Here is a 27,710-nt window from a genome sequence, read left to right as displayed (position 1 = left end):
AATGCCTTTTTCAAATAGGCTGCCCAACTTGTAAGAACATTTCAGAATGATTGTGGTTTCTATTGCTGTGTTGACAATGGCCATGGTGTATTTCCCAGAATAAATGATCACACCTGTAACATCGCCATCAGTGTTTATTCAAAACAAAATTCGGAACACACAGACACGTTTTAAAAGTTACAAAAATAGATGTTTCAGCCAAACTAGACGTAGCCTACTGCAGACAGCTTTTGGTATCGGTAAAGGCTCGTATAAAGTGATGACTCAGCAATATACGACACCGACAACAGTCGTCCATCAAAAATATTTCCAAACTGAAAGGTAAATTGCTCCCTGCTAGGTTTGGACTATAGACCAGGTGCTACCGACACCTCCTATTCATCTGGATGTCGAGCAGCTGAACGGTTGCTGGTAAATTAAAAGCAGCCATGAAACTCTGCCTTCTCCGCCTGCATCCATGGCGGCGTGAATAAGTAATATCTGTAAATTAGCCCTGTGCAGAATCAGATTCCCGAATACATCTAGCCTATATAATAACTACACCGTCACCGCTAAAACTCCAAGACAATTAAACGAATAATAATACAGTAAAAAATAAAAACATAATAAAACATTCGGATAAACAACTCTGGTCGACTCAGCTAAAGTTTAAATCATGTGAATGATTGTGGCTTAGATTGAATGCAAGGTACCTAAAATTAGCGGTGCTGTTGTCTGTTTTAATCTTCCAAAATGCGCATTTCTGAAACAGTAGAAACAAGTCCATGGTGTGCCACTCGGTAGCGTCCGTGATGCGTAAAAAAAGACAGTAAGTCGTTTACATTTACGTTTAGTTGGAAAATCTACAAGAGGGTTACCAAATACACATTTACACGTAATTCCGCTTGTCATAGTCCCCGTTAGACGTGGCTCTTTTTGTGGGAGCATAATTTACGGAGTAGCCCGTGGCGCCCGTGGACGGACAGGAGCAGCACAGCATCGATCCTCCCAGGAGAAGAAGCGCCGTGGCCGCCCAACCGATGTACAGCGCGGCCCCGATCTCGCGCTTCTTGGCTGTGGGCACCTGCGGGTTGTAGAAGTCCGAAATGATGTTGTTGGCCATCCAGCACAGAGGGACGAGCACGAATACCCCACTGACGATGTAGATCACCCCAGCCACGTTGACGACGCGCGCTTTTACGCTATCTGTCCGGATGCAGTTGGTGCACTGGGCACCGGCGATCGCCACCATGAGCCCGATTACGCACAGCACGGAGGAGATGACGGTGAGAGCCCGCGCGGCTTGGAGGTCATGGGTGAGCGCGAGCATGGAATCGTGAATCTTGCACTGCATCTGCCCCGTGCTCTGCACCGCGCAGGACATCCACAGTCCGTCCCAGATGGTCTGCGCCACCACGATGTTCGCCTCAATGAACGCGGTTACCTTCCACGTCGGCAGTCCGCACGCGATCATTTCCAGCAACGTGCCAATAACGCACAACGCTAAACCCAAAATTTCCAGACCCGCGGAGGCCATTTTCTTTCGTTAAAAAAATATCTGTCCCTGTAAATCGGATAGCTGTGAAACAATCCACTTTTCAGCACGGGCAGACTTCTCTTTGAGCTTCAGTCCGCGTTGCGGTGTTTTGTTGTTTTTTTCTGCGAGCAAAAGCAAACGGAGGTGTCGCTCATGTGTACATCGTCACGTTATGACTCGCGCCGACTAACGGACTTTCTGTACGAGGCAGCGAGTGGCAGAAGGGTAACAGGCGCGTGCGACGGTGCGATAAGAGGAGGGCCCCGCCGCGCCTCCAAAGCCCGGGGCAGAACTTTCATCCAATCACGCAGCGTCGCATCTGCTCTCCGCCAATGGGAAGAGAGGGAAGCTGTGCACTCTGATAGTGAAAGAAAAGCAGAGGTACAGCGGGAAGCTGCTAGGACTTGTTGCGTACTTTATTATTACACAAAACCTTAACGTGAATAAACGGTTTAATTTGCTCCTTAAATTTGCTTTATGTTGCTGAAGTTCACTGAGATCACTTTTAGGTGTGCTAAAATAAAATAAAAAATGTAAAATGACAAAATACATTTATTAGAGAGTACTTAGCGGGATTCGAGTTATTTTCTTACTTACAGTTTCTTTCGCACGAACACTTTGACTGAAATAATATTTGCTTTACGAAACACGTTGCAGTGTGTGGACCTCTGTGTCCTTAGGTTCCAGAATTTGTTTCTAACTTTACAGTTTCTCAACAGGTTGAACAATTTTGCTTGAGCGCTCATTCCAATGTAAGTGGGAAGAACGCAGCCTTCTGAGAGTAAAGCATAGCGTGAAGCAAATCTTTTAATCGAACATTGTTAAATGCTATTAGTCTTGGCACAGACCTATAGTAATAAATAGACGTTCACTGAGGTACGATATTACCACTTATAAACTACTGCAATAAAAATAATAACGGCTAATGAAATATAGTTTAAGGGACACATTTCTAGGCTACTAAATATTTTAATAATTACATTTCATCCGTATCGTCTACTATATTCTCTCTGCCCCACCACCCCAGCAACAAAGGCTATTTTTCTTTAACTTGCGTCATTGTCTCCGAATCAAATGAAATCAAGTCAAAGGTTATTTGTCACATAGTCACACAGGGTACAAATAGCAGTGAAATGTTTTGACAACTCAGAATAAGATAAGGGTAGGATATCTAAAATATAAAGATAAATAATAATATAAATAAAAGAGTAAAGAATTGATTGTAATTACACTATATACATTAAACATAAACAATAGTCAAGTCAAGTCAAGTTCAAGTCAAGTTCGGTTTATTCGTCACATACATAGTCATACACAGTATAACGTGCAGTGAAATGGTGGAGAGTGCTCTGTCCAAACTGAGGAAGAGAAACAGGGGTGCATAGAGAAATGCAGAAATGCAAAAATGCAGAAATGCAAATGCAAATGCAAAAATACAGAAAAATACAGAAAAATACAGAAGTATATAAATATAGAAACTGACAGCAGGGCAGTATAGTGTAGGGGTGATGTATTTCGATGTAATCCAGTATGATTGCAAGCCTATATGTGGTTTAAATGCACAGATGTAATGTTGTAATATCTCATTCAATTATCTTAGTTGTTTTTGTCTTGACAGCTGATGGTGTAACGTTTATGAGCCTAATTTGAACCTTTTATTTAATTACATATCAAAAAATCACGTATTGATTATAGGGAAACATTTTCAGTTTTATTAACTCTAAACATCTATGCTGGCTACTGTTTTTCTTTTGGAGGAAATTTCACAGATCGTATTGTATTGTTATCCACGGCAAATGCATGATGCACCAAACCCTTCAGTGAGTAACCAGTGAAAACAGAAAAACTGCGTCTGTGCCGCCCCGATTGTTGTTTGGCACGAAGAATTCCTGATAAGCTCAAGACAACTTGGTGTCACTGGAGTAGCGGAGACCCACGCAGGGAGGCATAAAGGACCCGCCCTGCGGGGAGGCCTCTAGCTGTGGGGAGAAGGGTTGGGGGGGCCTTAATATGGTTTTCAAAATATGACTAAAACATGCCCACCCACTATGTTTTATTGATCCCGCACCAGCCAAAGCAGTGCAGAACGTGATTACAGACCACAGCTAGCTTTACAAATAAAGCTAGAATTGCTATGAGACATTGAACAGCAAGAAAAGAGAGGATTAGAAATGTTTTTGATTAAGGAGTTAATTAAGTTATATTTGGAATATCCACAGACATATTTACTCTGAATATGGGTTTGTGTTTCAAGGATTTACACTTTTACAGTGCAAGGGCTAAATTGTTTCAATACACAGAATATATGAGATCATATATGCTTCTATATTTTTGTAAAGTGGTTCAGAAAGTTTAGCATTTTTATCTTGCTAAACAAAACCTGTTATGGTGTTTTCCCTTGATGCTGTAGGGCCAATGAAGAATATTAATTTTAGTAGAATGTACTGACATACAGCAAGAATCAGAAGGGTGTCACACTAGAATGCCACACTATAATCATAAGCATAAAGACTCATTAACCAAAGCAGGTGTTTTCAATTGGTTCCTGTCACTTACAGATATGACTATCAATTTTTCATTTTTATCGACCATGCTCTTTTCAGCATCAACTGTATTTACATAATCCTCTATAACTTATGAGACAGTGTGAAATGTGTTGTGCTCTGTCATATTTTTCATATGTCTACTAAATCAACTTCTTATTATTGTTTTTATTTTAAAAATCTCGGTTGTTTACAAATGCTTTACATCTTTCACGGGTCATCTCTCCCCAGAATGTTACTACTGTAGAACAATAACTGTAACATTGTAGCAGCAACTATGGCCTTATAACAGTAGATTTAGATGTAATGCTTATACACATATGTGACTGTAATACCTATATGGTACTCTTTGCACTTTAGCATAGCTATAGTCGTGTGTGTGTGTGTGTGTGTGTGTGTGTGTGTATATATATATATATATATATATATATATATATATATATATATATATATATATATATATATATATATGTGTGTGTGTGTGTGTGTGTGTGTGTGTGTGTGCAAATCATGTAGATATATTTATTTTCTGTAGTATTTCTGAACAATTTTTGTATTTTATTTTAATGATGTCTATATATCAATCGTGTACACTATGCTTGTCTTCAATATATGCAATTGGAATATTCTAATTTTCCTTTGGGGATTAATAAAGTGCTATTCTATCTTGTAACAAAACCATTTATGGTGTCAAACCGTAGTTTAACCGTGTTTAACTAAACTTTGTGTGCATTGATCAGCAAATAAATCATAAACACAAGTGAAATGATCTTTTGCAAAGTGAGTTTTGTCATGAATTACTCAATCTTACATGATTAGCTGCTCTTGAATCTAGTTACCCTTAATAAAGGTGATAGCACAAAAGAAGGGAATAGCATAAGTCTCATAATTTGTTTGATTTGGTGAGACTCAAGGCATACGATAAATGATTTGATGTCTTAACATATAAAATATTCTGTAATTTAGATGAAATGGCTGTATCCTCTATCCACTGTTAGAAATGTCCATACTCAGTTTATTGGTTAAATCAAATCAGACCTAATAATGGGGTTTGCCATTAGAACATTAACTCTTCCAAAATAGTTCTTTAGCTTTCTGGTAAACTTAGGGAGATTAATGCAGGCTACTGAACTCTTTAGACTCTTGAACGCTAACCGGAATTTTAATGAACAAGAATCTATTCCATTAAAAATGGCTCAATATCCGATTTTGTTTAGACTGCAGAAATATGCGTGTATATAAAACGTGTTCCAAATTGCGGGATTTTCTAGTTTATCTATTGATCTGGATCGTCTAATGTAAGCAAAGGCGTTTTAAGGTACATTAGCAATAGAAGTTTCATAAACATGACAGAATGAAAAAGAACTACAAGTTGATGATACTTTCCGCTAGGCTAAAAATAGCCTGCTTGTTGAATCAAGTTTAACATCGATAGGCTTGCCTGAAAGGATTTTTTACTGATACTGCGAATGTTTGCTACCATCTTGGCTCTAAATCGTCCTGTCATCGTGTCCTTTTCAACGCCTATTATGAAACACAATGGCGTCTGTTGCTCTGCAGTCCGGTGTCGCTCAACAACCGAACGGGCATTATGGGAGAAGAGCGGAATCGTAGGGGTTTCCGGATCCCTTTGGATTGGCCTTGGAGAAAGTGAGAATATAAGGGAGTAAAGAAAAGTCAATCTTTCGTAGCTTATCATACGTTTACACTGAGGTAAGCCCTTCTCCTGCACCGAAAGTTAATCGAGGTTACATGTTTGTCGCGTTGCAAATATCAGCGCCGGGTCCAGTGAAACATTGTAGCCTAACAAACTTTCGAGCGGAAGTTTGAGGCGTTTAGACGTTACTTTGAGTAAACTACAATAATAAAACACCTTTTAAATTCAAATAGTTGGGCCTGTACATCGGTAAACATTTCTGAAAGTCATAAGTTAAGCTTTTTTAAAGCATCCTTTAGCAATTTTCTAATTTCCTATTCCCAGCACTCCCTTGAAAACAGGGTGTGGGCGCTCCAGGCGGTCGGAGCACCCTACAGGATAAGCAAACAGGGCTGTGCGGATTTAAATACTAGTACATGTGGGTTTCTTGTTTAACTGAGTATATTTATTTATCTGATCACGTATCTGAATCGCACATTTTTGGTTCGCTATCTTTAGATGTCATTGCACAAAAGATGATCCCATTTTGCTGGAGCTGTCAGTGATCCGCCCTTTACGTGGGGATGCGGGGGCGGGGTAGTCGAGATGTTTCCAAAATCCGATGTAATTTTGGGAGTTATGTTTGGTGGATGGCCTAATTATAATTGTTTAGAGATTCTCTTCATACCTGGAATGCTTATTCTGGCGGCAAGAACCATAAAAGCAGGAATAAATACACTGGTAGTCTTCACACACATTGTGTATATGTACGTGATACTTCCCCTTTTGTTTGAAAGTGACTCCGCTCTTTGTCAAAAAAACAACAACAAACCTTTTGTGTGTATACCACATAGGATATGGCCTATGACTGGAAATTGTTTCATAGTGGTACTGTGTGTGTGTACGGAACCCATCTGGTGCAGGAAGAACTTGGGATATTCAGTCTAGAAGTTTCCGTTCATCCTACAGCCTTCTTGATTTTATGGGAGGTGATGAGTCGAAACTCAGCAAGACGTGAGAAGCAGATGTACCTCACTAGAAGGAGAGGACAGATTTTTTTTAGGTGTGGTCAAATGCTAAGGTGTTTGGGTCTGTAAAGGCGGACTCCAGCAGATCTTGCTATGGCAGTACAGCTAAAAGGATGGACCCAGAAGCTAGAACAGACATCAGGGCTCCCTGCAACATCGGCACTCTGCTGCTCCCAGCCAAGAAACTTGAGTGACAAAAAACACGGTGATGCGGCAGCATCAGAACCTCCCAGTTTACCATACCTCTTAATGCCCATGGACCCCAGATCTATACCATTACCCTAGATGAAAGGTATTTAACAAAATGTTTGACTGAACAAATGGGTTTGCAGCCTTGCCTTGAAAAAAAAGTCCTGAACATGAATAGGGAGAGCATTTCATAGCTTTGGAGCATTATGGGAAAAGTGATAGATTTCCTTGTTCTAGGTGCTAATAAAGAGCCTACACCTTTTGACTGAAGACACGGCAGATGATAATAGACTTTTTTTTTTGCTTGTTTGGTTTATTTTTTGTTTTGTTTTTTAATGGCTTCTTAGGGTTAATACTAGTGTGTATACCCACTTGATTTGTTTACCACCCCTGTGTAGTGGTTGTTTGATCTTATGACCTTAAGTAAACATAAGAGGTCTTGACAACATGTGCTTTAAAGTCAGTTAATTTAACCGCATATTGCATGTGTGTTTTGAAGTCATTGGTCACGTTTGAGGATGCAGCACAGCCTGCAGCTGGGATTCAGTCCGTGTGCGGTGGCCAGCGCTATCTGAACATGCGCCATGCCTTTGTCAGTGTTGAGGAGTACATGGAATTGCATGTTAAACTAGTAGTTTAACTAGATTTTGCAGTAGCATGACTGTAGTTCAGCTACATTCTTATTTGCATGGTGATTGAAGTAGTTTTTTTTTCTTATTTTTTTGTGTAGTTAACAACAGAAACTACAAACAATTTTGTTCCATGAAAAGCTGAAGTTCCCATGAGGTATTTTGTTTCTTTGGTTTGTTGTATATGACTAGTGGTCAAGTGGCCACTTTCTGCAATAAGCTCACTTGTGTGGCATTTTGTTTTGGCTAGCATAGGACTTTTTTTTTAATTTTTTTTAATTATATTTTGTTATAATGTCATATCACATGTACATTGTCAATGTGATTTTTTTTTATTTTTTCCCACTTCAAGTAGCTTCAGTTAGGACAGCTTGGCTATAGGTCTGCTTCGGCCAAGTGGTATACAGCATGAGCAGAGGCTTGAGTTGGCTCTACCTGTCAGACCGTACGGGCCCCTGCATTACACGGTGGTGGCTATTCTCAGTGAAACTGGACCGATTTATACTGAAATGTCAAATCTGAATACAAGCAAGACAAACCACCAACAACCTTGTACCCAGGAGGTCTCCAATACAGTAATTATCTTATGAAGCATTTTTGAGATTACATTTACATAATTTGGCAGATGCTGTTATCCAGAGTGACTTTCAGAACAGTATTAACAGTTTTATTCTCCTGGGAATGTCCTTGGTGTTTTTAGCACCTGCAGTTTACTGGCTTTCGGGCAGCCGGCCCCATTCCGGCCCCATTCCAAAGCTTGGTGCTTAGAGGGATGCTAATTCCAGTAATAAGCTGACTGTATGTGGCACTCTGGTCACATGTCTTGAGGCTTATTCTCTGGTGAGCTTTGTCAGGAATTCAGCTAAGAGCCTCAGGACTGCTTTCGCCTTTACAGTTAAAAAAGCAAATCTCTTAAGTCTGATCATGACTGTTGGTCACCTGTTGTTGGTGGTGAAAAGTATTTGGGGGTGTGTAGATTATATTTTCCCCAACAACACTGAAAAAATATCACCACAAAATGTGCTGAGGTGCTGCGGCGGGCGTGTCTCGGTCGAGGTGAGCAGACTTTCCCGACTGACCCCTCTGTACGACCTCGTTTACAGGGAGGGTGCGTGTGCGCTGTAGCGCAGGTCTTTAGAAAGATGAAAAATAAACAATTTTCCTCTCCCCTTGTTCTCGCTCACGCACCTCCAACCTCGGTACTCCAGTGCCTGCTCTGTCATCCTCGAGACCCGCACAAGGCCATCGGTCGTGTGAGTGTGCGCGCGCGCACGTGTGCGTGATGGTAATGTAATCAGGCAGGGACAAAAATACTATCGGAAGCGGAAGTCCGTCAAGATCAAACCGACTTTGCTTCTGTTCGGGTAAAACACGGGAACGTTTTTGTTTTTCGTCCTGTGCGCCAATTTCTCTTCTGAACACGGGGTCATAGAGACGTACAAGAGGTTCACAGTGTGATTTATTTATTTTTTCTCCCTTTTCAGTCTTAATTTGCCAAGTAGCTGCAGGCATGTCACAGTCCAGTGAGAAGGGAAAGGTAAGTAACTAATGTACTTAGAAGGAAAAGAACGTATTTATGTCAATTATTCTTAATTATGTAAAAAAGGTCAACGGTTGTGTGTGTGTGTGTGTGTGTATACACGCTTGCTGTAGTTCCCTGAGACAACTGGGTATGTGGGCTTTGCCAACCTCCCCAATCAAGTACACAGGAAGTCAGTGAAAAAGGGCTTTGAATTTACTCTAATGGTAGTAGGTGAGTAACATGAATGTGCCCTTATGAATGCACATGTTGAGCTTGTTGGGTTTTTATATCGAACTTGTTAGCGTGTTGTAAATAAGTGTGATTGGCTGGTGTGTTGTAGGAGAGTCTGGACTGGGTAAGTCTACCCTGATCAACAGCTTGTTCCTCACTGACCTCTACCCTGAACGCTACATACCTGGAGCAGCTGGTAACGTACACACACACACCCCAGATATACGGCATGATTAATTGTGAAGTTGTTTTTGAATCCATGTACCTTAATAAAGTAAATTTGAAAAAAAGGAACTTTTACCCCCCCCCCCCCTCTCTCTCTCTCTCTCTCTCTATGTCTCTCTCTCTCTCTCTTATGTCTCTTTTTTCATGGTCCACTAATGCAGTAAGTCTGAAGAGATGAGTTTCTGAAACACTACTGCTTATGGCAGAACACAGAAGGGTTTTCATTTTGTTTTGTCTAATGGAAAAGCCCCCCAAAGTCTCCAGTAGAGCAGCATGTGCATTTGCCATAATGCCCATAATCTCGTCTGGGGTTCTGTTTTGATAGGCTCACATACCTCGCCTAACACTCAGAATTAACTAAGGGCACTGGTGCATATTTTGGGTCTCTGAGGGCCTCTTGTTGTCATGACAATTATAGAGAAGATCGAGCGCACGGTGCAGATCGAGGCCTCGACAGTAGAGATTGAGGAGAGGGGGGTTAAGCTTCGCCTCACTGTGGTGGACACGCCCGGATACGGAGACGCCATCAACAGCCAAGACTGGTCAGTTGGCGTTTGAACGAGTCTGCGTAAGCCTGGTTGCTTGGGTGTTTGAAAGGCGGAATTATATAGCTGGGCCATGGTGAACTTTTTAAACATGTCTTAGGTTTATTTCAGCTCATATATTCACTTTATTAGCTACACATATGCTATAGATGTGCCATAATGGCCAGCATGTGTGTTACTGCCAATTGTAAGTGTTGTACTCTTAAATCGGCTGATTGACTTCGGTGGAGTCCTGTGCCTTCTGCAAACTCTCAGCCTTTAAAACTCAGGTAACGCCTGAAAGACGCGAATAAAGGCAGGTGCAAGCTAGTTGCTTTTAAGGCGCATTTATACTCAAAAAAGCACATGCGCTATTTATGTAAACACTTCTTAATGTTGCACAGACAGACATTTATGATGATTTACATTTTTTTAATTGTTATAAAATTTCCCCCGCCCCGCCCCTCCCCGCCCCTCCCTCACAGTCAGGCCTTATACCAGAGACCGGGGAGTGCAGCACGGTGCAGTACGTTTGCTGTTCCTAGGATTGCACTCTTCTGGACTGAGATTTCTCATTCCTGGGATCTGTCTGAGCTAATCATCCAGATTAGGGCTAAACGTCACTACTGGGATGGCCTCGGCGTTAACCTTCCCATCGTAGCACGAGCGGCTTCCTACCTGTCTGCCAATCAAGCCAAAAACTATCCTCCTCTCCGAGCACTGGCAGGTTTGCTCCCCCAGCTATGGATGGCCGTGGCATCATGGGGGATCAAACCTGTGACCTCTGGATGATGGGGCGAGCGTCTTCTCTGCTACAGTGATTGGTTGGTTCGCCACTCTTGGATTATCTGTCTGGATCAGGAGGTCCAGCAGGATTTTAGACTTGTTGTCCTATAGCACTCTATGATTCCTTTGATTTGGATAGAGGGGGGTCTAACTCGTACGCATCCCCCGGGTTGCGTTTCTCAGCGTCTGCTTTCCCTGGAGGGATCTCCAGCCTAAACGAGGTTCCAGTGTCCTTGCTGTAGATCCTGGTCAGGTGATTCAGTGAGTCGATGTCCCTTTCAGTCTTGATGTGTAGCTCGATGTCATCAACGTACAGGAGGTGGCTAATGGTAGCTCCACTCCTGAATCTGTAGCTGTACCCTCTCTTACTGATCATCTAGCTGGGAGGATTTAGGCCTGTGCAGAACAGCAGCAGGAACAGTACATTTCCTTAGTACAGACTCTATGGTCATCTGGGCAACTGGCTTCAGGTTGTCTTAGAAGCCTTAGAAGCCTTGTGGAAAGCTCTTTCTGTCGGTAGGTGGTGTTTTTGCGACTCTGCCGCTGGTTCCAGTTCTCTTCTGAGCAGTACTCGTATATCTGCACACATGCTCATTCAGCTTGATGGCTAGTATTTTTTCCCCCCTCCTTTTTCCTTTTGGTTTACTCCGTTGTCTTCAGCATTGGTCATCTCCAATTCCACGCACCCATCCTCCCCCAATGGCATGACGCCACCAAGCCAAGACGGGGAAGGTTGACTGGCGCTTCCTCCGATCCAAGTGTAGCCAGCTGGGTTAAAACTGTAGCCAGCGTCGGTTAAAACTGCCTCCAGAGCGCCACCCGCCGGCTGCGCCAACACTGGCACACAGACGCACGGATGGCTTAGCGCCATGAAGCGGAGGGGCCAGGGCGAAGCCATCCAGCTCACTCGGAGAGCTCCCCCGATGTGGACTGACAGGTTATTGGCATGTACTTGAATGGTATTTGGCCCTTCCAGGGTTACTTCGTGACCAGTACCGTCCGGCTGTGTTGGCCAGCCCAGACGGGTGCCAGTAGCTAGCAGCTCGCCCAGTTGTTCTGCTAGGCACCCATGCCGAGCTGTTTATTTCTTCAGCCAGTAGGCACAGATCGCGTCGAGGCCAGGGGCCGCCCAGCGTTTCATCTTCCTGACCTGTTCTTGGACATCTGTGTTGTAACGCTCGTCGTTTCCTGCTCTGGGACACAGTCGTTCTCCATTCTGATTACTCTTAACCTCTGAGCACTCATGGTGTGTGACTCATTTTCATTTATCCCCTTCCAGTGCAGTTCTGTTTCATTCCTGGGTACATCCACAGTCAGGGTTCTGTTGCACTTTTTCTGAGAGTGCACTTTGGATGGTTCTTTGGCAAAGAGGTCATTTACTCTCCTGGCCACCTCTTATGTGCATCTCTGGCCACAGCCTTGTCTTGGGTCGTCTTTCCGTGTTGTTTTTTATCTTGGTCTGCTGCCTTTGTTTCCGAGGGGGGCATCAGATGAGGACTCCGGCGTGTATATCATGGCGTCGGGTCTCGAGCCAGATTACCGCGGCAGTATATGTCACCTTGTTTGTTTCGGGTACGCTGGTTGTTGGGATTGCGCGTAGAGTTGCAGTTATGTTTATGGATTTTCCCATGTCAGTTTTATCGAGGAGTAAATGAAAAGGTGCAACTAAACGCTGTTATCGTTCCTGTTGCATTCATCTGAGTAAGTGTAAGGCAAGTCCATTGCAAGGTCATCATGGTCTGGAATGCCAGGAAGCTCACACGTGAGAATATAATATCCTCCTTCCTCCCCTCAACACTGTCCTGGCACACAATTGATTTGGATAGATTATTCTTTATTTGCGGTGTGGTGCTTTGTCTTCGCAGATTTATTTATTTTATGTTGTTGTTATTGTTCCCTTCTTGTCAGTTTTAAGACAATCATCCAGTACATCGATAATCAGTTTGAGCGCTACCTGCACGATGAGAGTGGCCTGAACCGTAGGCACATCGTGGACAACAGAGTTCACTGCTGCTTCTATTTCATATCTCCATTTGGACACGGGTACATCGCACGCACACACGGCTGTTTTACAGAACAAAGTCATTTAAAAGCAAAGACCAAAATGATCCGATATGTATGTCTGTGTCTGTGATTGTGTGTGTGCGCGCGTGTCTTTCCAGACTGAAGCCCCTGGATGTGGAGTTCATGAAGGCCATCCACAGCAAAGTGAACATCGTCCCGGTCATCGCCAAAGCCGACACCCTGACGCTGCGTGAGCGGGACCGCCTCAAGCGGAGGGTGAGTGGGCATCTCTCGGTGCTCGTCATGCAGGTAGCAGGTCAGGGCCATCGCTAATCGACCTCTCCACCCTCCGAGATGACGGCGGTTGCTCTGGTCAGAGTCTGGTGGATTTCTACGGTTTTTTTTTAGATTATCTTTTTTTTTTCGTTTGCGTATTCTTCTCGTCTTACCCCGCCCGTGCGTGCCCCCCCCCCGTCCCCCTTGGGCGGGCGGGCGGCCAGGTGTCGCAGTGCCGGGGCGCTACGTGCTTTCCTGCTGATCAAGCACAGGGGCAAACAATGGCAGACCCAGCCCTCCTGCCCTGACCGTGCCACCGGTCATGGTTTATTCCACAGGAAGCTCGGATTCCCTCTTACTGGCTTTATCTCCGCTGGCTGGCTCGCCTGCGTTATTGTGCAGCTCTGTTTTCCTTACGTGGAGCCTCTCCGGTAAGCCGTGCGTTGGGGTTTGCAGCTTATCAAGGTAGTTAGAACGTAGACGTGAAACTGGTTGTTCTTTTCTCCCACTCTTCTCTACCAAAATGGCCCCATCCAGTGAGGCATCGCATTTGAAGACCGCGTCTGTCTCTGCTGAACTCGGAATAGAAGTGATGACTAATGAACCTCGGCGCATGGACCGCTGCGAGCGGTGTTTAGAGCTGGGCGTACAGTTCGTGTGCTAGGAGTGAGAGATAACCACCCTTTTCTCGTCCCTGAATGGGTCGTCCATCGTTAGCTGTGTGAGACAAGCACACCCCAAAGCCCTACCGAGTCCTTGGCAGTTTAGAACCAGGTGGCGGATTACTCCACAAAACACCCCGTGGGCCTTCACAGAAACCGGCCACAGTCACGTTGATCCCCTCTTAGTTCTTCACTGTTCCCCGACCCGGTGTGCGGCATGTCTGCACGTGTGGGTGTAAGCATGCACGTTTTGCCTCATTACACGACGATGTTTGTGGTGGCAGGGTGGTGGTGGGTCTTGGTAATTAAATCCGAGCGATGCAATCTGTTCATGTTCCTGCAGCGACTCCATGCGTTTCCCCCCAGTGACATCCTGAGGTTCGCGGAGCCCATGTTGACCTGTAGTCGCAACAAGCCTGGGTGCCAAGAATTGGGTCAGAGTTGCCCGTTAGCCTTGTGTCTGTGCGGCGGGCTTCCTGTGTGTTTGCATCAACATGTTTCACACCAATAAATGCGACAATTGCCTTTTACCATGGCAAAGCTGCGTTGCTATGTCGATTGGACGATAAGACCAATGCGATCTGGGCGTGTTCCTATAATCACTGCATGTACTTCCTGCCAATAAAATCCCATGGTCGTTAGCCTCCAGGAGCCAAACTGCCTAAACGGATTCGGGACTACATTTATTGCATTAACACACACACACACACACCCCTAAGCAGCACACACTCAAAACCAAACAAAAATTTCAGAGTGAGTATGGCCTGGGCCATTGTTGTGCAGGAAGTCAAGGAGCTCAATAGCAGATTAGATGCCATGTACTGTATGTATCCATGGCAACGGGGCAACGTCAAGTGCCTTTATTTTTGGTAGTTACAGTTGTTTACTTGTTTCCCTAATTTCTTTCTCAGGCTTCCTTCAAGTGATTTTCTTTCCCCATAGAAACACACACACACCCACACCCATTGCAAAGCAGAGTCAGCTTATTCCTGTCATCCACCTTCAGTTGGCAAGCTAAGCCTCATGGAACATAGTCTGAATGTGCGACTCCGGTGGCGTGCGGTCCAGCCCGTAGAGCAACGCCGGCAAGGTCCAGCCCGTTATCAGAGCGAAGTATAGCGCGGTGAGCAGGAGAGTGGAAGGCCAACCCTGGTGAGCAAGTTCTTCCATTTTTGAATTGACTTTATTAAGAAAATTCAATTCTTCCCTGCTCCCTTTGATGATGTCAGCACGACTGCACAGTTTCCCCAGATTCTTCAGAGTCAGCCAGAGCCCTGAGTTCTACAAACAACCCATTGTGCTTGTACGGCAACTCCAATATTTATCTTTATCCCTTTTTTTTTTTTTTTAAGCTTTCCCACTGTACGAGGCAGTGCCTCATTCTATGTCCTCCTCTCCCCTCCTGTCTTGCTCTGAAGTGCCGTCTCCTCGCTCCTCTCTGGGGAAGCAGCCTGTCCAGAACAATGCGGCTGTTCCCCACGACGTGCCTGAGTGATTGGTGGCACGGGACCGACCGCCTTATCGGAGGCGACCCAAGCACAGCGCGAGTTCCCCTCGCGGAGGTCAGGGCAGCCGGCAGCCCATAAAGCACTGCTGGGATGTTTCAGTAGCACTTGGCTGCCTGCTCACATCCTGCTCTAGGAGTGATGTATGCTGAGGTGGGATGCTAAAGGGATCTCTCTCTCACACACACACACACACACACACACACCATGTAGAATTTTTCTGTGGGCTGTATGTTTGAACCCTTCAGCGCTCAAGACGCACGCAAACGGAGCGTGAGAAACTGGATCCACGTCTCCGTGCTGTAAAGCGTGGCCAGCGTTGTCAAACGCCTGAGATTCTGTTGCCGTTTGACGTTCTACGCCCGCCTAGCTAGTGAAGCCTTCCTGCCATTGTCCACTGAGCAGAATAACCAAGAGTGCCAGTGGTCGAAAACGCAGAGAGGTGTGCGCGCACGCGCATGTTTCTGAGCGATGCAGTATGCTGGTGTGCCGCGTTTTGTTCGAGGGTGTCTGGAGCCGTGAGGCCTTTGTGTGCGGAGCCCTTGGCCGTGAAGAGGCTTATTTCTGCATGACCTCCTTTATAACTTTATAACCGTGTCACACCTTAAGCAATTTGAGATTTAATGAGCTCACATCCTCTACACTGGCGAGTTGTCACCTCACCCTCTGCAGCCTTTATTACTGCCTGACCCCCAGACTGTGGCTTTTTGTGTGTGTGTGTGTGTGTGTGTGTGTGTGATCAAACTCTTTGCAAACGAGTGTGTCAGAGTCTGTTTGCCTTCTCGTACTGAGCGAGAATGAAGCCACTTACTCGCTGTACTTGCTCATGGTAAAATACTAAATAAATCCATTAGTGGCGTCAGCTGCAGCATGACTCATAACAGCAGTTGACCGCCAGGTAATGTCCATATTTCCAGAGGTTTCCTTTATCTCCATTCATGGAGGTGCCCATTTCTCTGGGCCAAATATTTGTAAGTAATAACAGACTTTACCGTCTAATAGACGGCCCAGTCCATGGTAAATTGTGTTCTGTGCAATCTTTTTCATTAAATCTGTATGCTGACCTAATCCAACCACAAGATGTGTGGCCTCATGAACTCGGACAGAGAACAAAGTCTAACTGGCCTGCTGGTTGTGTAGCGTCTTTAACCCTGCTGGTTGTGTAGCGTCTTTAACCCTGCTGGCCTCAAGCACCGGCTCATTCTTGCCATAATTCCAGCATCCTGTGTGAGGCTAGCCCTGTGGCCCCTTGGCCTTGCGTGCGCATGTGCGCATGTGCGCACGCACACACACACACACGTTAATGGAATTTGCCGATGTGAGCATCTCCCCGCGCCACGCTGTCCTGGAGACTCCGGATCATCATGGGTTCTGATGCATGCTGTTACACACTTGCATGCAGTGCTGCAGGTTCCAGAGGCCTTGGGATCAAAGCAAAAGGCCGCACTGCCCCCGAGGCTTGGCCCACACTGCCCCCGAGGCTTGGCCCACACTGCCCCCGAGGCTTGGCCCACACTGCCCCCGAGGCTTGGCCCACACTGCCCCCGAGGCTTGGCCTGCAGCCACGCCACCTCCCCTCTCTGAAGCCTGTCTGAACTGCGCCCTTTTGCGTCTGTTGTTGTTACCCCTCCACCCCGACGACCACCACCACCGCCGCTACCACACGCATTGTTGATGTCATGGGGCACTTCACAGAACTCTTGAACTTCCAAGTATTGTTCTGCAGACATGCTGCGAACTCGAATAAATACTGTACATTTCATTTCATCTGCCCGATCAACGGAACGGGAGATTGTTGTCAGAGTCGGCAGCTGTGCGTGACTACTCGGACTGGAGTGTGTGTGTGTGTGTGTGTGTGTTGCTGTAGTGTGGATGGCTATTTTACACCCCATGGTGAAATCCCTGTTTGTACGGTAATAACAGGGTTGTGGTAAAAGACCTGTATTTATGTTGTTTTCTTGTGTATGAAAAGTCATATGTAGACAGTCAGTCTACAGTCTGAGGCTCCTATTTTGTTTTTAAAAAACAAAGGACTTCATTGGCCCAAGAAAAGTCCTGTTCACCATTACTGTAGGTCATCACAGAATTGGTAATTACAGTACAACACACACAGCATAGTTCAAACTGAAATGCCAGAACAGCTGTATCAATATTGCAGTTTCATTGTATCACAATTCTAGATCTCATGATATCAATTTATCTGAAACTTATTTTGTGTTATAACCATTGCTAAAGTTTATTCGATGTGAATTAGGTGTCAGTATAAGCCTCTAGATGGTACCATCTACCATATAGATTCCTCTTATAGCTCCTATACAAGTAGCTGTCGAAAAATCACGATCCGGTAGGAACAGACGGTGCCGGTTGGTCTGGATGGGTTGATTTTGGGACGGATGATGACTTTCTGAATCATGGCCCATGTATAGTGCTGAGCTCGAGAGAAATCCAGTTGCATATACAGATTCACTAATATCCACCTTTAATTGTCACAGTATCCAGCCTGATCTGACCCAAACTGTTCGAATTAGTTTCGGATCAAACACACAATTGAAACGTGCAGCAAATGATCGTCCGGAATACACAGGTTTGCAGCGGCCCGCGTTTGATCCGGCGCCGTAGCCGATCGGCTCCTCTAGCCGTGGCTCGTACTGCCGCTTTTGTTAAAGCTCATTTTCGAGCATGACCACCACCTCACCCGGAACCCCCCCATACTCTAGACCTGCTGGAGTGGTGTGCAGAACCTGAGAGTGCTACTGCTTGCCTCCGTGACCCCCCCCCCCCCCCCCGCCCCCCACCCCCGACACTTTCCGAGCAGCGCGGTTTCGCTAACGCACGGTCGTTACTCATAATGCATCCTTTCACAAACAAATCGCCCGCGGGGGTGGGGGGGGGATCGGCCAGCCTCGCTTCCCTTTACGATCAGGAGCAGAGGAGAGGATCCAGTGCCATTGTTCGGGGGCCAGACTCCAGCAGCCTGAGCCAAGCCAAACGCAATCAGCTCGGGGAGAGCGAGAGAAAGAGCGGACGCACCGGCCTTCGGGCCTTTGCTGGGTGTGATGCCGCCTGCTCCCTGTCTGTGGCCGCAGCGGGGCAGGAATGAGCTCGAGGTCACCGGCGGAACAGGTGCGCCAACCTGCCCTGCCCTCCCGCTCTGCCCTCCGGCCGCGTCCGTTGAAGTCCCTGTCCGGGCGTGTCGCCGCTGACCGCGGGCTTTTGGGCTTGGCTCGGCGGGCTGTTCCACCCTGGCACGGGGACACGTTTTTTTTGTTTTTTTTCCTCCCATTGTGATGTCATATGTTTTCTTTTCTCTTCCCCACTGGGAGCGCTTTCCCAAAGCCCTGCAACCCTTGTACTGTACAGGCCTACCTCAAAGTTGAGGAAGTGCAATCTTTTTTTTCCCCTTCATCCCCCCCTCCCCCGCCTCGTTCTTGTCTTTTTCTTTCTCTCTGTTCTTTCCTTCCCTCCGGGTTTCTCATTGGATCCTTACAGCCGTGCGCCTGGTCACGCTCTCCGTCCAGGCCAGCGCAGACTGTTTATTTGGAGTCTGAAACAGCACCGTCATAGCAGGGAAGAACTTTCTGTAGGCCAGGGCCGTGGCGGGGGGTCTGCAGCCCGGCCGGACTGCTGTCGTCGTTCCCCCCTCCCGCCGAGATTTCACATGAAAGTGCTCCAAATGTCAGGAAAAGGCTGCAAGCAGCGTGTTTGGCTGCTGCTCCACCAGCGGCATTGTGAACGTGCTTCTTAAGAAAACAGCTTTGATGTTAGAAAAATAAATTACAGCGCCTGCTTCCCCACAGGTGCGTCTGAGGTCTGGGACTGTGTGTGTGTGTGTGTGTGGGGGGGGGGGGGGGGGGCATCTGGATAAAGCAGGTTTGAACAGAATTCGGAGCATGTGGTGCTGTCAGACCGGGCGTGCTACACGGCGTTCAGCGTGGTCGTCAGCCTCCTCGCATGCACAAGGTTCCACACAGTTACGTGCACAAGCCACAACACCCAAGTTCGCGCAGGCCCGTAGAGGTCAGAAGGTCGGCCCGCTCCCCCTCTAGAAGAGGTGGGTATTTTGTTTGTGGTGTTGACACCCTTGGAGAGTCGCCTCTCTTCTGCCACCATCTGACCCCAGTCATTGTGAATTCGCTACCCGAGCCCAGACGTCCATTAGGCTGATAAACACAGTGGGCGTGGAAACGTATTCCTTCTGTAAGTGATTCCTTTTCTGCTTTCCGCATTAAAGCTTGTTGGGAAGTGTTAAAGGTCAGGAGGAGGACAAGGATGTTGGAGGTTGGGGGCGTGGCCGTCCCATGCCAAATCCACATCTCGACTGTGTTTGTCAGGTTTGTTGGTTTTTGCTTTATGGTTCAGATCTTGGACGAGATCAGCGAGCACGGCATCCGCATCTACCAGCTCCCAGACGCCGACTCCGACGAGGACGAGGAGTTCAAAGAGCAGACGCGCGTCCTGAAGGTCAGGGGTCACGCCTCAGAGGTCACGAGTTTCCATTATTGCCGCCGGCGCCGCAGCACGGGGGCACGCCTGACTGCTCTTGACGCGGCCTGCGTTTCCCACCCAGGCCAGCGTTCCCTTCGCAGTGATCGGCTCCAACCAGCTGATCGAGGTGAAGGGAAAGAAGATCCGGGGGCGTCTGTACCCGTGGGGCGTCGTGGAGGTGGAGAACCCCGAGCACAACGACTTCCTCAAGCTGCGCACCATGCTCGTGTGAGTAGCTCTCGGCAGCCCCGTCGGGCCTCTGGCGCCCCCTGCTGCATATAAAAGAGTCTGCAGGTGTGTTTGGTTCAGTGAAGGTGGTTTAAAATGTAGCTTTGCACACTGGTTAGAACCCACATGCAGGACCTACAGGAGGTGACGCAGGACCTGCACTACGAGAACTTCCGCTCCGAGAGACTGAAGAGGGCAGGCAGGTGAGGGCAAAGCAGGCAGAACTTCTCCAGCTCCGTCCACACGCAACACGCACCCTCACGCGTGCAGGCCCGCCGAGGGAAATCGAACCAGCCCCCATGAACGGCTGGTAAAACCATATCTGCTTTTTTATTTGATTTTTATTTTTTTTCCTAACCCCGCAGAAAGGTGGAGGACGAAGTGCTGGACAAAGATCAGATCCTGATGGAGAAGGAGGCTGAGGTGAGGTTTCGCCCTCGCATCCGTCACGGCCCCCCACGGGCGTCGCATTCCGAGCGTCGTCATTTTCGTAGCACGTTGTCATCGCTCGGCGCCGAGCAACATTGTGTGAGCACGCAGCACCACGTCCTCTGGCAAACACTTTGTTCTGTGGCTCCAGAGGCCGTATAGAGCAGGCAGACACAGAGTGGCGGCGCGGGGTTATGACGTCATCTTCCTCTCTAACAGAGCAGCCTTAAGTGTTCCAAAACAGCATTGTATAGTAAGAAGGTGTGTGTGTGTGTGTGTGTGTGTGAGAAGGCTTTAGACTGTTTCTGGGACACACACTAATATGTTTTCAGCAAAAGTATATTTAGCAGTATAGTCACCAATGATCATGGTTAGTGTGATTAACACACAGCTGCTATTTAGATAATCTCTTTGCGTGTTTGTCGGCCTTCACCTGCAGTGTATTTAAAGACGTTTTTATAGGTCATGAGGTAAGCAGAGAATGACACATTTCTTCCGTATTTGGAATGCCGTTTGCAATACCATGATGGGTTATCATAGGGACCAGACCACATATTACATTAGGAGAGCGTACCGTGTCCACTGTGACCGCAATCCAGACAAAGTCTCGGCGCGTCAGCCGTGTCGCTGAGTCGTTGATCAGTACACGAGGACCCCCCCCCCCCCCCCCCCGGAGTCATCTACTCCGTTTACCCAAGGAACGCTCCACGCCACGTTGGGGATATTCCTGCCCTCCTCGCTCTCTCTGATCCCCTCGTTCTCTCCACAGCTGAGGCGCATGCAGAAGATGATCGCGCAGATGCAGGCTCAAATGAAGATGAAGCCCGGGGACGACTGAGGAGAACGACGCCTGCATCCCTCCCTCCGGCTGTCTTTGAGCTGCAGCAGGAGGAAGGCGCTCCATCCTAAGTTACCCCCACCCTTTAGTTTATATGTCCTCCTCAAAAGACCAGCTTGCTAGTGTGTATTTATTTGTCTGTCCCAAACGGGATCATTTCAACCCATCATGTTCTGCACATACTGACTGATTTACTTTTAACCCATTTGATTTGGTTTTTTTTTGTTTTGTTTTTTTTTGCTTTAACCATATCTGCATACTACGCATGGTGTTATTCATGTATTGCAGTTTCTAACGTGCCTGGATCAGTCTTGCATAGCAAACAATGCCATGGCCAAAGCGTGGTTATTGCGGTAGCCGTTATACATTACATGTTTACTTCCGAGCGCCGTGCTGTGGCTGCATCGTGTATTTTCTGTGCTGCGCGGTGCCCGTCGCCTGTTTCCAGCTCTCTTTGCCTCAGACAGATGGTCTGTAACGGGCACTCATGGCTTTTCTATGGCTTCACAGTATAATAGGCCATTGCAGCACTATTTTATACTCAGAAGAGGGAGTTTACAAGTTTACAGTCATATGAACTCCTAAGAGAATGCATTTGTGATAGCCTGGTACAAAGTAGATGCCAGACGTTTCAGCAAAACTCGTCATAGTGTGTATGTGGCTGTGTGTCTGAAACTGCAGCAATCTGTGCCCTAAATTCAGTCATGTGTAACCTACATCTGCTAAATTATCTTGAATGAAATGATGTGACTTATGGAAAATGCATAAATATGTTAACAGTTATAATCACTGGCAAGCAAGAAACTGAAATGTCCATTCATACATTACGTGAAAATGACAATCAGTCGGTCCTTTTGAAGCTAACAGCTTGTACCACGCAGTGGCTGCCAGTAGAGGGCAGCGTCTCCGTAAATTCACGACCTAAGCACTGCTCATTGAAGACTAAATATGATATTTAGATATTTTAGGCAAACTTAAATAAGACGGGAGGTGATGATCTCGAATAAAAATGTTTGTTTTAAGCCAGTGTATCCGCATCTACTTAAGCATCACTGCCGGATTTAACCTTGCTTCGTAAATCGACTTACTTTTTAGAAGCAAGTCATTTCCAAGCCTGGCAGTGAGAAGGGTGTCCGGGATGAATAGATCAGAGAGGGGTTTCGGCGCAGGTAGAGCCATTACCGTCCATGCACGACACCGCATCTCCCCGGCACGTCGCTCATCGTTGGGAAAACGCCGTGTTTTTTCTAAGACTAACCTTTGCTAACGTGGTTTGGTCATCTCCTGTTTTCAGATTCATGCGAATGTGTTGCAAAGTTGCACGACCACGGTACATTTGAGCGTAACCCATTTTTTTTATGCTCGTACTCTTTTTGTATTCATTTTGAGAAATAAATGTTCAAAGATTCCGAGTCATGTGGTAAAGCTGTTTCTTTCACTAAAAAAAAAAGCTTTTAGTGACCCTTGTGCATTTTAAAAACATTATGTAACCTGCTGCGCTGTATGTATAAGAAAGTATGCCATGGATTTATTCCTAATAGTTAAGAGAAATTAATAACAATTCACCAGTAGTCCTATATGTTTACTGTGAGGGTTTATCTCGTTTAACTTGTGATTCCAAATTATACGATACGGTTTTATTTTGGAAGAAAAAAAACCCAATTGACCTAAGAAACGTGATGGCATACATTTTAGACTTGAAATCCTAGGAAAAGCGGAGCTCGTCTGTGATTGGACAGAGCAGCCAGTAGGTGGAGCACACACTGACACACACACTCACACACACACACACACACACTCACACACCTCGTTTTGGGATCCCCAAAGGGAAGCAGTCGAGCGCAATCACCGGTACAGGAACAGAGCACGACAGGAGCCGAATACGAGAAAGATGACAACTAACATGCGATACAAGAGCCGGATTATTAAAACGGGTAAAGGAACCATTCAAACCGGGCTGTTCCGCGGACTTTATATTTAAAATCCGTTGGATTAAATGTTCTTTCTGTCTCCCCTGTTTTGTGCGCGGCCGAACGAATCTGGGCATTGTTGGGCGTCCTTCCACCTGCGCCGCCTGCACCCCTGCGGTGCTGCTCTGGCTCTCCAGAGGACAGCGAGGTAACACATGAGCACTGCGTTTCTCTCTCTCTGACCGTTATATGAGATTGTTACGCTGCCACTTTGATGATGTCCAAACGAAAATGACCAACGAAAGGTGCAGATCGTGCGAAAACTGTCTGAATAAAGTGCTCGCTTTTCGCATCCTGCAGAACTACCTGAATCTAGTCTGTTGTGCGGTGTGGGTGCGCTGCTCCAGTTTGCTGTTGCTGCTGGCCCTAAATATCCCACATTCGGTGCGCCTTCTGTTGCGCCTGTAACACCCCCCCCCCCCCCCCGTGTCTAGAATAGCTCGCCTTTAACTGCAGCACGTCCATAATCCATTCCATGTTTCAGGCTGCTTTCTCTGATGCCACTCTGATACCACTCTGCAGCCCTTTACAGCAGCTCTGTGGGGGGTGATGCTGCGGTGCATTGTGGGTGCAACTGGAGGAATAGCGTGAGTTCCTCTTGCTCGATTATGAGGGTTTCTGGACTCTTTCTACTGAGTCCTTAAGATCTTAGATGGTGGTGGCAGGGCAGTGATGTTATCATCAAGCCAGAGCGCTTTCTGCTGCCGTCGCCATGGTTACACAGCGTAGGCTATGCGTTTTTCCCCTGCTGCCAAGATGTCACCTCGTGATAGCTATTCTACTATGCAATGCCGGACTTTACGGTGTAAAAATAGGAAGTCCGGGCCAGTTTGGCTTTGAAGTGGCAGTTGTTTCCATACTTATCTTCCCTTAGGAGCTGACCACAGCTGGTGGGCACAAGCGAGCCTAGGGATGTTCATTAATATATTAGTACAGTGGCACGGATACTACACCGTGTGAGTGCGTGAGTGTGTGTGTGTGTGTGTGTGTGAGTGTGAGTGTGTGAGTGAGTGTGTGTGTGTGTGTGTGTGTGTGTGAGTGAGTGAGTGAGTGTGTGTGTGTGTGTGTGTGTGTGTGTATGTATGTGAGTGAGTGAGTGTGCGAGTGAGTGTGCGCGAGTGAGTGTGTGCGTGTGAGTGAGTGAGCGTGCGTGCGTGTGAGTGAGCGAGCGTGTGAGTGAGTGAGCGTGCGTGCGTGTGAGTGAGCGTGCGTGTGAGTGAGCGAGCGTGTGAGTGAGTGAGCGTGCGTGTGAGTGAGCGAGCGTGCGTGTGAGCGTGCGAGTGAGTGAGCGTGCGTGTGAGTGAGCGTGCGTGTGAGTGAGCGAGTGAGCATGCGTGCGTGTGAGTGAGCGTGCGTGCGTGTGTGTGTGTGTGTGTGCGTGCGTGCGTGTGTGTGCGTGGGGGTGTGTGTGTGCGTGCGTGGGTGTGTGTGTGTGTGCCAATTCCCATGTGTTTACATATTTTACAAAAATGCTCTCATTGTTGCTCCAGGCATGATTACGTAACTCTTGAAAGCGTGCAGTGAGCTTCAGCGTGAGTGGGGTGAGAGAAGTCACATGCTGGATGAATCCAGATGAGAAAGATGCAGGTTGTTATATCTTTACGCACAAGACGTTTTTTTACCACCAGACCCAAGCTGTGACACTGCAACAGACTACACACACCCTCTCTCACACACACTCTCTCACACACACACACACACACACCCACACTCTCACACTCTCACTCTCTCACACACACACTCTCTCACACACACCCACACTCTCTCTCACACACACTCTCACTCTCTCTCACTCTCTCACACACTCACACTCTCACACACTCTCTCACTCTCACACACTCTCTCACTCCCTCTGTAATGCTCCAAGCCCTTCAGCCCCCAGAAAGTCAGAAATGCACCAGCACCCACTCACACAGTTCTATGCATTCTCCATTACTCTCTGTCTCTCTCTCTCCCTCTCTCTCTCTGTCTCCCTCTCTCTCTGCTCTCTCTCTCTCTCTCTCTCTCTCTCTCTCTCTCTCTCTCTCTCTCTCTCTCTCTCTCTCTCTCTCTCTCTCTCTCTCATACAACACAGTGGAACACCTTACCACAGCTATGCAGATAATAATCAGTGTTATTGGCCCTCTCACCAAACATCTGTGGCCCAGTCACCCATATGTCAGTGCTCTGAACGTATTACAGATATGACATGTCATTTGTTCCTGTGGCTGAATAAACTGTTGCCAGTTCAAGTCCCACCACTGCCAGGTTGCTATTGTTGGGCCCTTGAGAAAGACTCTTATTCCTCCACTGCTCAAATTGTCTTCATACACATTTGTAAGTTGCTTTGGATAAATCTACATTTACAGCATTTATAAACGTGTCAGCTAAACGCCGTAAATGTATAGCCCTCAAACCAAAAGAACCTCTGTGTTCTAGTGGACTCTGACTTCAGTGTTAGCAGTCATGTTAAAGCAGTTATCAAATCAGCATTCTGTCATCTCAAAAATATGAACAGTTTAGAGATTTCTTGTAAAAACTAGATCTTGAGAAACTCATCCATGCTTTTATTTCTAGCTTGGTCAATTGCTGAAATGCTCTCCTCACAGGTCTTCCTAAAATTCAGTTAGACAAGTTTGGTTGATTGAAACTCAGCTGAAGTCTCACTGGAACCAAAAGAAAGGAATACATTACCCAAATTCTTAAATGCTTATGTGTGTTGGAGAATTCACTTTTACTTCTTTATGAATGTAAAAACATTTATATTTATACATTTATACATTTATAAAACATATATATATAGCGCTCTTTTTCCTTCAAGCTTAGCTCCTCTACCAGAGGTCTGGGAGCTTGAGGGTCTGCACTCTTCTGGACAGAGATCTTGTATGTAGTTCCTGCAGACCAGATGATAACGACTAACCAACTTTCCATAGTAGTCCTGGATAAACGGCAGAAGAGGACCGTGCTGATAGAGCCCAAGTGATATCAAAATCACAACCAGGAACACGAGAAGCTCGAGAAATACCAAGTGAAGAAAAGATGTAGAAGGTGAAGAGCACTAGGGGTTGTGACCCCCAAACTGGGAGAATGGAAATATAGACTTCCATTCAGGTTTCCTCCCCTTAAATATCACTGCACGTGTGTGTGTGTGTGTGTGTGTGTGTGTGTGTGTGTGTGTGTGTGTGTGTGTGTGTGTGTGTGTGTGTGTGTGTGTGTGTGTGTGTGTGACAAGTCTGTCACTGCTGCACGGTTTCGCTGTTCTTTCTGGTGCGAAGCGTTTTAACTTGTGATATAGAGTTCATCATATATCTGCGTGTTCCCGATGACGTCTGATAGTAATACAGTATAAAGTGCTTCCTGACGCACCATCAGGAATGCCTGAAGCAGGCTGAGGAAGACTACGCTTGTAGTCTGTATGCTTCTCCAGCCTTTTTCATCCCTCCAGCCTCTGCCTCTTCATGATGTCATCTGATGATGTCAGTGTTAAGTGATACACTGGGAGCCCCATGTCATGCTGCAATCAGTGGTGTATCAGTACACAGGACTGAACACATCGCTGGCATCCTACCTAAAATATTGATAGAATTTAAATAATGAAATATGCTTAAATAATTCAGTATGAAAAGGGCCCTTAATTAGCTCTATTGCAGTAAGTCGTGCATACTTGACCCTTCACCTTTATACTCGGGACCAAAATTACGAGTGTGCGCGCACACGAGGTAGTTTTGCGTGTGTGTACGCCGGATCCCATCTGGCGTGAGAGTGGCAGCTGGACGGTGTGAGTGTGAGGGTGTTTTAGGAGGGGCAGTGCAAGAGCTATTGTGTCGCTCTGGGACATCTGCTCTCTATTCAGGAGAAACGCCCCCCCCCCCGTCCCTTCTGTTATGCGTCTGTCTTCCTCTCTTTTCCTTTCCTCTCATCCTCTCATCCTCTCGTCCTCAGAGCCCACCCAGTCAAGCCCCCCCCAGTGCTCACGCTGAGGGAATGGTATGGTGCCATTATGAAGTCCCAGAGACGAGGTAGGGCTGCGTGCTTGGATGTGGGTTTGGGTGGATGAGACTCATACCTTTAGAGAGCCAATCACTTTCAGATCAGATGCTGGTATGTAGATGAGCTTCCAGACACGCGGCCCCTTCACAATGCTATAACATCAGCTTCTTCCCTACACAATCCCTCCTCACCCTGCACCACGCACACACTAACACACACACACACCCTGCACCACGCACACACTAACACACACACACACCCTGCACCACGCACACACTAACACACACACACACACTGCACCACGCACACACTAACACACACACACACCCTGCACCACGCACACACTAACACACGCGCACACACTAACACACGCACACACTAACACACACACACACCCTGCACCACGCACACACTAACACACACACACCCTGCACCACGCACACACTAACACACACACACCCTGCACCACGCACACACTAACGCACCACGCACACACTAACACACACACACACCCT

At 46.8% G+C, this 27,710-nt stretch overlaps 3 protein-coding genes across 5 annotated transcripts in view; 2 read left to right on the top strand and 1 right to left on the bottom strand.

Annotated features, from left to right (window-relative positions):
• Positions 1-116: 116 nt before the first annotated feature.
• cldn5a (claudin 5a) lies at positions 117-1,755 on the bottom strand. The gene has a single exon (XM_026999819.3). It carries the CDS (start codon positions 1,514-1,516, stop codon positions 869-871), a length of 648 nt encoding a protein of 215 aa, XP_026855620.1. The 5' UTR covers positions 1,517-1,755; the 3' UTR covers positions 117-868.
• A 3,862-nt stretch (positions 1,756-5,617) lies between these two features.
• On the top strand, positions 5,618-22,668 carry zgc:63587 (septin-2). Its single transcript, XM_035521897.2, has 12 exons — positions 5,618-5,772; positions 9,026-9,078; positions 9,195-9,294; positions 9,404-9,490; positions 9,938-10,061; positions 12,738-12,872; positions 12,992-13,109; positions 19,636-19,737; positions 19,844-19,989; positions 20,109-20,192; positions 20,355-20,412; positions 21,188-22,668. The coding sequence occupies exons 2-12, from the start codon at positions 9,052-9,054 to the stop codon at positions 21,254-21,256; spliced, it is 1,050 nt and encodes a 349-aa protein (XP_035377790.1). The 5' UTR covers positions 5,618-5,772; positions 9,026-9,051; the 3' UTR covers positions 21,257-22,668.
• Positions 22,669-23,045: 377 nt separating this feature from the next.
• septin5a (septin 5a) overlaps positions 23,046-27,710 on the top strand; it is an 11,403-nt gene continuing 6,738 nt past the window's right edge. Inside the window, exons 1-2 of one of the 3 annotated variants that reach the window (XM_081707470.1) lie at positions 23,046-23,190; positions 23,364-23,471. The gene's annotated coding sequence lies outside the window, so the exon portion shown is untranslated. Of the gene's footprint in view, positions 23,191-23,346; positions 23,472-27,203; positions 27,225-27,710 lie in introns of those variants that run through there. The other 2 variants (XM_081707472.1, XM_081707471.1) reach the window with 2 other exon arrangements.

Source organism: Electrophorus electricus, chromosome 25, assembly GCF_041902795.1.
Source record: "Electrophorus electricus isolate QZ-2024a chromosome 25, ASM4190279v1, whole genome shotgun sequence".
NCBI classification, from domain to species: domain Eukaryota; kingdom Metazoa; phylum Chordata; class Actinopteri; order Gymnotiformes; family Gymnotidae; genus Electrophorus; species Electrophorus electricus.
This window is presented reverse-complemented; position numbering and strand designations above follow the sequence as displayed.